Raw genomic sequence first — 12,186 nt, forward strand, 5'->3', positions numbered from 1 at the left:
GTGAGATTAACTAACTAGTGAATGAAAAACTTAAGAATTCGAATTTTATGTCCACTAGAATATCTACCTTGTAATGCATGAGAGTTGGATTTCCTGGGCACAAATGGTAAGAGAAATCACTGCAGAAGGCTATTCATTTATCGGAGATGTACAGCATCCCAATCACAGGTTCATGAGAAGTTGATAGATAGCAAGCATATGAATGTAAGAGCTTTTATCCTGTCATTCTTTCAAATGTCTGCTGAAACATTTTTTCTTCTCCTCGGGCAATAAGCACCTTTGTTACGGTATTTAGCCTTGCCATCATTGCTTCTGTGAAACTCGGGCACGTTCTCACTGTCATGAGAAAATTCCAAAATTTGTTTGACATAGGCTACTCGTATGATATACGAAATGAAGATCGATTAAGATCAATCAATTCAAAATTTCTGTAGGCTCTACCAAGAAAGAAAACTTAACAAATTGGCGTTTTTCTTCTATTAAACTTGATTGCAAGGGAGAAATTAACATAGGAATTCATTTAGAGAGAAACTCACGGTGGTTCCAGACATTGTCCGCCTTGGCCTTTGCTCTTATGGTGGCAACTTCAACCCTTTTACCGCACTGGCAAAATGCCTCAACCATATTAGCCATCGGACCAGCAGCAGAAAGTAATAAAAATTAAAAATAAAAATGATCATCTGAACTTATCTGTGGTTGCAAATTTCCGTCTTCTTCTTCTTGGACGAAAATGCACTTGCAAAATAATTAACACCTTAGGTCAAGGTCAAGAGTCTCACGCGCCCACGATGAATGGGGGGAGGGGGGCTTTGGCCGAAGAACCTCCGAGGCCAAAGTTAGAATTTGATAGAGAAAATGTTTAGAGAATTTTTGGAGAATAATGAACTTAGGTTTTTGGGAGAAATGGGAGCTATTTATAGGGGTGTGGCCGACCCCTATTTGGAGTAAAGGGGTTCGGCCACTTATGGTGGTTCCGGTGTAGTTCGAGGATAATTTTGTCATTTTCATTCAAAAGTACACATGTCGCATCCATAATTTTCTTGATTAATTTTTACTCCACAAATGCCCCAACACCTACTGGGCTGCTCACAGGAAAGGGCAGCATGTGTAGAGATCTCCAACTTTGATGCAGATTCTCATTTAGACTTGGAATTAGACTATTCTAGGAAAGGGAATTAAATCACCTCCAAAGCCTATTTAAGCCTACCTTAAGTAGAGGATTAAATCAACTTCGGAGGGCAGTTATTTATCCTTACAAGAAAGAGAGAAAACTAGAGGATATTTGTTCCCCCTCCTCTAGCACTATTGTTTGCTTGCCTGTGTAAAAAAAACTTAATTCTCCTTGTCTTCTTCTTGGGTGGTGCTGCCATGGGGCAGCTGTCGATATGGTGTGGCATGTCGACTGACAGAGGCCAGAAGTCGGCTTGGCATGGACCAAATAGGTGTTATGGTAGGGGCCATTGTTTATGCTGCTTGACTTGACTAAAGCCAAGGATGGGCTCGGCATGGGCCGAGGAAGTGGTGTGGTATGGGCCACGGTTTGGTCTGTTTGCCAAAAATGAGGAAACTGCTTGAGTTTGATTTCTCAACTGCAGTAGATGAAGCAGTCAATGATGGTGCTGCCAAGATCGAAGCTGTTAAAGATGAAGTGTCAAATGAGTGAACTGTTGAGTGCAAAGTGGTTACTGCCCCCTCACCATTTGCTGCCTATTTGGTTTTCAAGCAATCGGTCTTTTGAGCTATGTGGCATTCTCGCACTGGAGAGCTTACCCAGATGGGTGTTGGGGAATTAGTTTACCCTCTCGCATTGGAGAGCTTACCATTATGGGTGTTGGGGAATTGGTTTACCCTATCGCTGGAGAACAATTAGTTTATTCTCTAGCACTTGAGGGTAGACCCATATGGGTGTCGGAGGATTAGTTTACCCTATCACACTGGAGAGCAATTAGTTTATCCTCTCGCACTGGAGAGTTGACCCATATAGGGGTTTGAGTAGTTGTTGTAGACAACAGTTGAGCCAGGCTTATGAATAACTTCTTGAATCTTCATTGAGAATAAAGAAATGGATCAACTGTGCAGGAAGGTAGAAATTTTATAACAAACTGGATAATCCTCGGCTTGCTAGGTTTTGTTCATCGAGCTGCTTGAGACTTTGAACTTATTTGGAAAAGCCCTAACGGGGCTCAAGAGGTGATGGCAATTTCCTTTGCTTGTGTAAGCCGTGTCGTTAACCTGTTAAGATACTTGTTGCACCGGCTTTTATTTGTCAGCTTCTCAAGGTACTACTTCTACTTCTGGTAGTCGTTGGTAGTGTGGCCTAGTCCTTGATGGAATGTGCAATACTTTTTCTGATCTAGCTTAGTAAGATCGCTCTTCATAGGTGGCGGCAGTTCGAACCAAGGTTTGTTCTTGAGCTTACGGAGAATTTGGCCGATTGTAATTGTGAACTTGGCGAATGTTTCAGGCGCTGAGTCTTCTCTGGTTGGGGGATGCTTCTTTTCTGACTTATTTTTGTTAGATTGCTTGTCCTCGTCTCAGAGTGCGTGCTTCTCCGCCAAAGCATACGAAGCTACCAGGGTCAGTTCTTCTCCCATGATCAATTTTTCAAAAAAAGGGTGTTCGGTGTGAAGCCCATTTTTGAATGTTGTCATTGCTATGTCTTCGTTGCAACCAACAATCTTGGCCTTCTCTGCTTTGAACCTCTTGACATAGTCGCGAATTGTCTCCTAATAGCCTTTTACGATGCTGAAAGATGATTAGATGTCATTTTGATTGAGCAGTTAGATGAATATTCCTTAGTGAAAACTAAGGAAAGTTCATTGAAGCTCTGGATCGACTACGACAGCAGGGTGTGAAACCAGTCTTGCGCGTCGTCTTGTAGAGTTGTGGCAAAATTTTTGCACATAAGCGCGTCGTTGTTCTTGTAGAAGATCATGGTACTGTGGTAGTGCTTGAGATGTTAGTATGGATCTTCGTCACCTTTATACGGAGTGAACTGAGGCACAGTGAACCCGCGAGGTGGATTTGTCTGCTCAATCTTATACGTGAATGGTGACCTGCTTATGTTAGTCATGTCTCGTCAAAGCGCATCGTTAATAGCCTCATTGCGCTGGAAATCACGCAATCATTCAGTCAGGAGCCTCTCAACTTCTTCTTGAATTTGCCTATACTGGGGCAATGGAACTTTCGGCTGCCCCCGATTATGACCTATTAGTCTAAGTTGCTCTTCCCTTTGCTCGACTCGTTTATGCCTGGCTGCGGTGCATGTGGCACGTCCTTAGCAAGTGAGCGGGCTGTTTGCAGGCTGCCGGTTGAACTTGAGCTAGATTGAGTGACTACTTCTCTCAATCCGCCATGCTACCTACTCCGATGTGAGGTGGAGAATGCTCTTTACGAGCCAAGTTGTGAATGAACACTTCGCTAAGGTTGTCCATGTTGATAATCGGAGTGTAGCCTTAACCATGAACGTATGCTAGTTTGTAGGCTTAATCGGGCGTGCACGCTCATTCGCCTACTAAGATGAGAGCATACGCTATCTCGAGGATCCAAGCGGGAGAGTAAACTACTAGAATGCTTGGATTATGGTTGGTTGATGGCCCATTTACAGGGACGCTGCTGGAGAGGTTCATCGTCTGCCCTTGTCATGCTTCGGGACACCTTGTCTAGAGCATGTTGCATCTTGGTACACAGTAAGAGTTGATTCACCAAGGTCATCTGCTATGCGATGGCGTTTGTCAACTCTATAACTTGTCGTGACAAGTGTGGTTCGTCATTCGGGTTGGAATACCTTGGATGGTATGCATCTCCTTGAGCAGCGGAAGTGTAATGGACTGCAAGCGCAAGATTTGAGTTTGGAAATGTCAAATCTACGGAGAAATGGGGTGAAAATGTTCCAGGTTTAATCATCGGTAAAAAAATCTGAATCTGGGACTATTGAACTGGTCTTGGACCGGTCGGGATCGCCAAGTGAGCCATATGAGCGGGTTGGGCCGTGGAAGTGAGCAGTGGCATATGCAGGGCACGTGGGAGGGGTGCGGTGCTGGGAACGCATTGGATTTGGGCAGAAGGAATGGTCAGCCCAACTCGGGCCTGCAATGAGTCTTGAGCCTGCGCTGCTTGGGTAGCAGTTTGGGCTTGCTCGAGTTTGGGTTGGCTTGGCAGCCCTACAGCGTGGGCTGTAGATTGGGACGCATGTTAGGCTACTTGTGCAGCTGCTGCCAGCACCTAGTTTTAGGCTTGGGTATTGTTTTAGGTTTGGGCTGTTGTAGTGGCAACACATAAGACTATGGTTTGCTGCCATGAAGCTGGCACACTCCCCACTGCCACGGTGGTCCCCGTGGCTACCATGGTGGTGGTGCTCCATGGTGGCAAAATTGCTCCTCTTGCCGCCGCGTTGAGCTTTGTGGATCGTCGTGGTGAGGCTACATCGCAATCTTTATCACTTGATCCGGATCTTTGAACGTCGGAAGTTTCGTTCGTTGTGATTTCCAAATTTCTTGTCATTGTACTTTTCTTTTAAGTTTATTCAACAAAAAATTTATATGAAAAAAATTCTAGGAATAAGAACGTACGAAAAATCTACGAATGAACAAAAACTAAAGGACCAGAAAACTAAACACGTCCAAAGACATGGGTTTCTTTACGTTCTACGCTCCTAAATTTAGACCCATACCCCCTCCTCAAGTTGTTTATAATATGATCTCCATTCATCCATTGCTTAAACCAAACGAATAATTTATAATCACTTTAGCATCAATTTAAGAAATATACACCTTGAGCAATGGAGTCCTCAATCGGATATGTAACTTTCATTGCATCCTTGCACTTATGTCTCTCATCGTTTCCAACACCATTTGCAAATGCACGAGCGTCTCCATTAATTAAAAGTGTTTGCAAGAAAACCCAAGACCAATTTGGCTACAACTACAAGCAATGCATAAAATCTCTTTGGGAAAGATATTCCAACTCGGTCAGCATCTAATCTGAAAGATCTTGACACAACCATTATTAAATTAGCACTAACAAATGCACAACAAAGCAAAGCTTTCTTTGTCAATAAACTCAACACCACCGGCAACAATATTGTTAAGGGCTTCGGAGCAGTAAAACAATGTGCAAATTCATATGATTTTGCGGTAGACGGTTTCGCTTTCTCAATGAGAGGGATCAAAGATAATGACAAATCAGTCTCCCAAATACTCACACAAGTACAAGATGAAATTGTTCGTTGCGAAAAGGCATTGACCTCTACCGAAATTGAACTTCCTTATTTAGTATCTTCGACAAACTTTTTGACCATGTTATATAGGGATGTTGCATTTCTCATTACTTCCCAGTTATTCCATATCTAGAAAAGATACATGAACAATGTATTAAATTCAGTACGCATTACTTAAATTTAGTACGCATTAATGTAAGAAAACAAAAAATTGTTTTTATATTGAATCCTTCTATGTTGTTATTTTGGTTGTCCATATATACTACAATATTAAATTATATGTGCCCCTTGAGGCCAAAGAGCACCAACAATTGTGCCCATGAACCAATAGCAACAGTGCAGCAACTAAAATATTGTATGTGCCCTCTATGGGCGTCACCATTTGTCAAAGAGCACAATAAGGTATGCTGTGCTAAAAAGTGTAAGCACAAATAAAGGTCCTTTTGTGCCGAGTTCTTACAAAGTTGTCAAATGACTGCTGCCACCCATGTATGTTAGCACATTTATTGTTATTGTGCCCAATATGTCAACTATTTAAAAAATAAAAAGAAAAAACTGAAATCACCTACAAATTATGATTTGAGGCTAAACAAAAAATTATTTTTACATAAAATTAAAACAGCCCACAACCACAAGCATCTATAATATTACAATTTACAAAGATATTCACAACCATTATATATAAAAACAACTATAATTTTACATGTTCTATCCCTAACTAAAATAAAACAAAAATTATAAAGGTTTTAAGTGAATATCGGTTCTGTCAAGAATAAGAACATCAAATATTAAGGTTTTAAGTGAACCTGCACAGTGAAAGTGAAAGAAAATGAATTGTCCATTTGGTTACTGAGAAAGGGAAAGAAAATTGAAGGGAAAGTTTGGGAAAAAGGAGAATTTACCTCGATGGTGAAGATGCCAATGGTGGTTTCTAGGGTGGCCTCCGGCGACCCTCCTTTTTTTCTTGCCCACATCTTTCTGACTATCCAGATCGATGTAGCTTGAAGAAGACAATAGTAGGAAAGAAAATCAAATAGATTTATATATTTTTTGAAAATCAAATCAAATAAGAGAGAATTAGAGAGAGAGACCGAATCTAGGATTTGGGAATGTAGAGAATAAAGATGGTCTGAATCTGGGAGTTATGCCTTGGATTGGTTCATAAAAAACCACCAGATCGAGAAAAGGAAGAGAGGCGGACCAAATCTGGGAAGGTAGAGAGAGAAAGGGAGTCGGAGAGAGAGACAGAGGTCGACAAGAGTATTCTAGAGGTATAATTAGATGGTCATTGGTGACAGGTGGACAACGGCCTTGTTGCATGAAAGAGGAGGGAGAGAGAGGATGAGGGAGAAAGGAAGACTGCTGAGGAGGACAAGGAGTAGAGTTTAAGAGAGGGGGTGAGAGAGGAAAGGCATGAACTAAATGTAAAGGAATTGAGAATGCGAAAAAGTAAAAGCAATGGACACGAAAACCTACTTTTAATTTAAATATAAGGGTGTGCTATTCACACACCTCTTTTTACTTTTCACACATTATTTTTAATTTTTATCGTTGATCTTCTTTAATTCATCTGATCCGATGGTTGAAAACTAAAAAGGTGTGGGAAAAGTAAAAAGGGGTGTGTGGATATCACACCCCCAAATATATTACATCGGAGAGCAAGAAATCTTTTATTGTGCTTTCGTAAATTAATAAACAAATCTTATTTCTAACATTTATAAGGGTGACACATGCAAGTAAGCACAAATACACTTCATTTTCGGCACAAACCAGTGTTCTTTTTGCTTAGAGAGCACATATAGAATAGTTTTGTGTTCAATGATACTCAACACACACATATATGTATTGGTGCTCAATGAAAATGAAAAGGACACAGATCAATTGTGTTCTTAGCCTACTTTTCTTGTAGTGTGAATTCTTAAGAACACAATTTGCTATGTATCTTTAGTCTTGACAACATCAGTGGAAACTTTCAAACTCTAATTCTTTGTTGATTATTCAAATTTGAAAAGATGAAGAAAAGAACGCATGGCAATGTGCATATATGACCATAATAGCATTTCAAATGACCGCACAACATGGAGTCACATTGATACTGATACAATTACACTTTGAGGTTTGGATTTTCTTTTTCTCCACTTTTCTATTGCTTTCAGTTTTAAATGAGTTTTGGGTATACAATCTCACAAAGAAAAAGCCAATTCGCAAGAAAGAGATCTAAAGATTGGTCCGTTGAGCACCCTTCCGTTGATAGGATACATGAGTCAAAAGGAAGACTTGATTTCAGAGACGAAGTTGGTTTGCTCAATGAATTGTCGTGGTGCTGTGGGAATCTCGCCTTCCATCTCCGTCTGTGCAAGAAAGCGATATGATATGTTGAGTCAGGTGGGAATTTCAATAACTCAAACAAAAGGACCGCACACCACCACACCACTTCCAATTCAAGGTCCGGTGGCAATATGCTAACTTCCTAGAAACGAAGGGTAGTACTTTCCGCCATTGGAAAACTGGTGGGTGCATTCCAACAAGTCGTATTCCACTTTTAGAGACTAGTAAAACTTTAATATTGATCACATCTGTTGTAGCAAAAACAAATTGATAACTTTCAATTTGGGCTTCAACTCCGATAGTTACATTAGGTTTCTATAAGCCCTCACTACATTTTGGTACAAAATTAAAACTTAAGAGCTAGTTTGATAACCAATTCGTCTTAAGTTTTTAATTTTATTTTTAATTATATAGATTGATGAAAAATATGTGATATGAAGATCAATGAAGATAGGCGAAGGATAGATGGTGAAAGCAGTGTGAATCGATGTTCTAAAAAGTAGTCTAGACAGCTATCCAGCACCACGATTAATTACTAAATGGTTAGAAAATCAAGTATGGCATCCACGTGGGTTTAGGCAGAATAAGTGTTTGTTTTGTTTTTTTTAATGAACTTTGAGTCTTGACTCACCCTTTCCCAGACAGAAAAAGGAAACCAATAATGCGATGTGGTCGTCTCTTTTTGCGATAGTTCTTTGATGTTTTCAATAAATTGTAGTAATTTATAGAATTTAATTATATTTATATTTTTCATTTTAAGTTTCCCCATTACAATTATAATTTTTACTTATTTAATTTTTTTAAATATATATATGCACTTATTTGTATGTCATATAATAAATTTAATTAAGATAAAAAAAACCTTAGGCAACTAGTTAGAACCCTACCCGCCGCTCGATAACGATCTAGTGATATTTAAAACATTGGTGTGAACGGAATATGTCTGGAAATCAAACATAAAATTTCTTGATTATGCTCCCTCAACTGATTATTAGAACGTCCTTTTGATTCTTCCTTCGAATGGTGTAAACCATGCTATAATCCACAACCCTTAGGTTCCATAAACTTTCCAGAGGCCGGATGAGGTGTTGGACTTCCAAGTTAGGGGTCCATGTCCCCACGCTCATGGGCTGCCTATCGTAACCTTGCTTAATAGGGCTCGATCCTCCTAAGCTACTAACCAAACACGACGAAATTGGCTAAAAGAAACTCCTCTAATACTATCAATCTAATTTTTTTAGATTCTTCTAACATCATATATATTGATAAGTAAATGTGGATGTAAATGAATCAGTTAAAAAACAAATGAAATGACTTAAATTAATCCTTGCGATGTAATGAAAAAATCCTTTTGATAAGCATGCATCACTTTTGGTTATGTTGGAGTTTCTAGAAATGAGGAGTTGGTTAATTAAACTAGAAAAGGTTAGGTGGTTTGCATCCAGTGTGTTATCAGTTAGTACGTTAAAGAAAGAATAAAAACTAAAGAACCAAAAAACTAGTCACGTCAAAAGAAATGGGTTTCTTTACCTTCTGCACCCCTAAATTTAGACCCATTCCCGCTCCTTGAGTTGTTTATAAATATGATCTCCGTTCATCCATTCCATAAATCAAACAAATATTTGTAATCACTTCTTCAATTTAAGAAACATACACCTTGAGAAATGGACTCCTCAATCGGATATGCAACTTTCATTGCATCATTGCTCTTATGTCTTTCATCGTCTCCAACACCATTTGCAAATGCAAGAGCGTCTCCATTAATTAGAAGCGTTTGCAAGCAAACCCAAGACCAATTCGGCTACAACTACAAGCAATGCGTTAAATCTCTTTGGAAAGATAATCCAACTCGATCAGCATCTAATCTCAAAGATCTTGTCACAGCCATTCTTAAATTAGCACTAACAAATGCACAACAAAGCAAAGCTTTCTTTGTCAATGAGCTCAACACCACCGGCAACAATATTGTTAAGGGCTCCGGAGCAGTAAAACAATGTGCAGATTCATATGATTTTGCAGTAGACGGTTTCGCTTTCTCAATACGAGGGATCAAAGATAATGACAAATCGGTCTCCCAAATACTCACACAAGTACAAGACGAAATTGTTCGTTGCGGAAAAGCATTGACCTCTACCGAAATTGAACTTCCTTATTTAGTATCTTCGACAAACTTTTTGACCATGTTATATAGGGATGTTGCATTCCTCATTACTTCCCAGTTATTCCATATCTAGAAAAGATACGTGAACAATGTATTAAATTCAGTACGCATTACTTGAATACTAAATCATATACATATGATGACTCTATATTTAATTTGTAAAAGAAAAGAAAATGAAAAATTACTGTAAGAAAACCAAAAGTTGTTTTAATATTGAATCCTTCTGTGTTGCTCTTTTGGTTGTCCATATTAGATATATACCCAAATATACGACACGTTGAATTCTTAAGAGCACAATTTGCTATGCATCTTTAATCTTGGCAACATCAGTGGAAACTTTCAAACTATAATTTTTTTATTGATTATTCAAATTTGAATAGATGAAGAAAAAAATGCATGTTAATGTGCATATATAACCATGATAGCATTTCCGATGACCGTACAACATGGAGTCACATTGATACTGATACAATTACACTTTTGAGTTTTGCGGTTTGGATTTTCTTTTTCTCCACTTTTCTTCTGCTTTCAAATTTCAATGAGTTTTGGGTACACAATCATACCAAAAAAAGCCAATTGTCAAGAAAGAGTTCTAAAGTTTGGTCACGTCGAGCACCCTTCTGTTGATAGGATACACGGGTCAAAGTGAAGACTTGAGTTCAAAGACGAAGTTGGCTCGCTCATTGAATTGTTGTGGTGCTATGGAATCTCGACCTCCATCTCTATTCGTGCAAGAAAGAAATAGAATTTGTTGAGGCAGAATTTGAACAATTCAAAGAAAAAACTGCGTTCCACCACACTATAGGGGCTTTGGCCAAAGAACCTCTAATGCCAAAGTTAGAATTTGAGAGAGAAAGTGTATAGAGAATTTTTGGAGAAGAATGAACTTAGGTTTTTGGCAGAAATGGGACCTATTTATAGGGGTGTGGCCGGCCCCTATTTAGAGAAAAGGGATCCGATCACTTATTGTGGTTTTTGGGTGTAATTGTAAGATATTATGTCAAAATAATATGTTGCAATCAATTAGGAAATTAATTAGAAAATTAATCAATTAATTTAGGTAATTAATCCTAATTTGAATGAATCAATGAGGGTTACCTTGTGTGGAGGATTTGATGAGGATGAATGAAATAGATTTTGAATAAATACCTTTTTTGATCACTTTTGACCTTGATTGAGTCGTGATTGTCCGCTATTTACATGTGGAAGTTCCGATGTAGGTTGAGGGTAATTTTGTCCTTTTCACCCAAAAGTACACGTGTTGCCTCCATAACTTTCTTGATTATTTTTTACTCCACAAATACCCCACATTTGATGGGCTGCTCGCAGAAAAGGGCAACATGTGTAGAGATCTCCAGCTTTGATGCAAATTCTCACTTGGACTTGGAATTAGATTCTTCTAGGAAAGGGAAATAAATCGCCTCCAAAGCCTATTTAAGCCTACCTTAAGTAGGGGATTAAATCAACTTCGGATGGCAATTATTTATCCCTACAAGTAAGAGAGAAAACTAGAGGATATTTGTTCCCCTCCCCCTAGCACTCTTCTTTGCTTGCACGTGCAAAGAACAGTCTTCCGTTGATTTCTTTGTCTTTTCCACGCTGTACCGATGTAATAATATCTTAATTTTCCTTATCTTCTTCTTGGGTGGTGTTGCCACGGGACAGCTGTCGGGGTGGTGCGGCACATCGACTAGCAGGGGCCAGGAGTCGACTTGGCATGGGGCAAGGAAGTGGTGTGGTAGGGGTCATTACTTGTGCTGCTTGGCTTGGCTGAAGCCAATGACTGGCTCGACATGGGCCGAGGAAGTGGCGTGGCATGGGCTGCTTGCCAAAAATGAGGAAATTGTTTGAGTTTGATTTTTCAGCTGCCGAGCAGTCAAGGATGGAGTTGTCAAGATCGGAGCAACTAAAGATAAAGTGTCGGATAAGCGAACTGTTGAGTCTAAAGTGGTTGTTGCCCCCTGACCATTTGATGCCTAGTTAGTCTTCAAGCATTCGATCTTTTGAGCTATGTGGCATTCTCGCACTGGAGAGCTTACCCAGATGGGTGTCGGGGAATTAGTTTACCCTCTCACACTGAAGAGCAATTAGTTCACCCTCTCGTATTGAAAAACAATTAGTTTACCCTCTCGCATTGGAGAGCAATTAGTTTACCTTCGCACACTAGAGAGCAATTAGTTTATCCTCTCGCACTGGAGAGCAAACACAGATGAGTGTCAGGGAATTAGTTTATCCTCTCGCACTGGAAAGCAAACCTAGATGGGTGCTGGGGAATTAGTTTCCCCTATCGCATTGGAAAGTAATTAATTTATCCTCTCACACTGGAGAGCAGACCCAGATAGGGGTTTGAGCAGTTGTTGTAGACAACAGTTGAGCCAGGCTTATGAATAACTTCTTGAATCTTTATTTAGAATAAAGAAATGGATCAACCGTGCTGGAAGGTAGAAATTGCATAACAAATTGGATAATCCTCGACTTG

The 12,186-nt window shown here is 39.5% G+C and overlaps 1 protein-coding gene and 1 pseudogene across 1 annotated transcript; both read left to right on the plus strand.

Annotated features, from left to right (window-relative positions):
* The first annotated feature begins 4,780 nt into the window (after nt 1–4,780).
* On the plus strand, nt 4,781–5,351 carry LOC114824146 (uncharacterized; annotated as a pseudogene).
* Nucleotides 5,352–9,210: 3,859 nt separating this feature from the next.
* On the plus strand, nt 9,211–9,780 carry LOC108169977 (uncharacterized). Its single transcript, XM_017324381.3, has one exon. The coding sequence runs from the start codon at nt 9,211–9,213 to the stop codon at nt 9,778–9,780; it is 570 nt and encodes a 189-aa protein (XP_017179870.3).
* The last annotated feature ends 2,406 nt before the right edge of the window (nt 9,781–12,186 follow it).

Source organism: Malus domestica, chromosome 03, assembly GCF_042453785.1.
Source record: "Malus domestica chromosome 03, GDT2T_hap1".
NCBI lineage: Eukaryota > Viridiplantae > Streptophyta > Magnoliopsida > Rosales > Rosaceae > Malus > Malus domestica.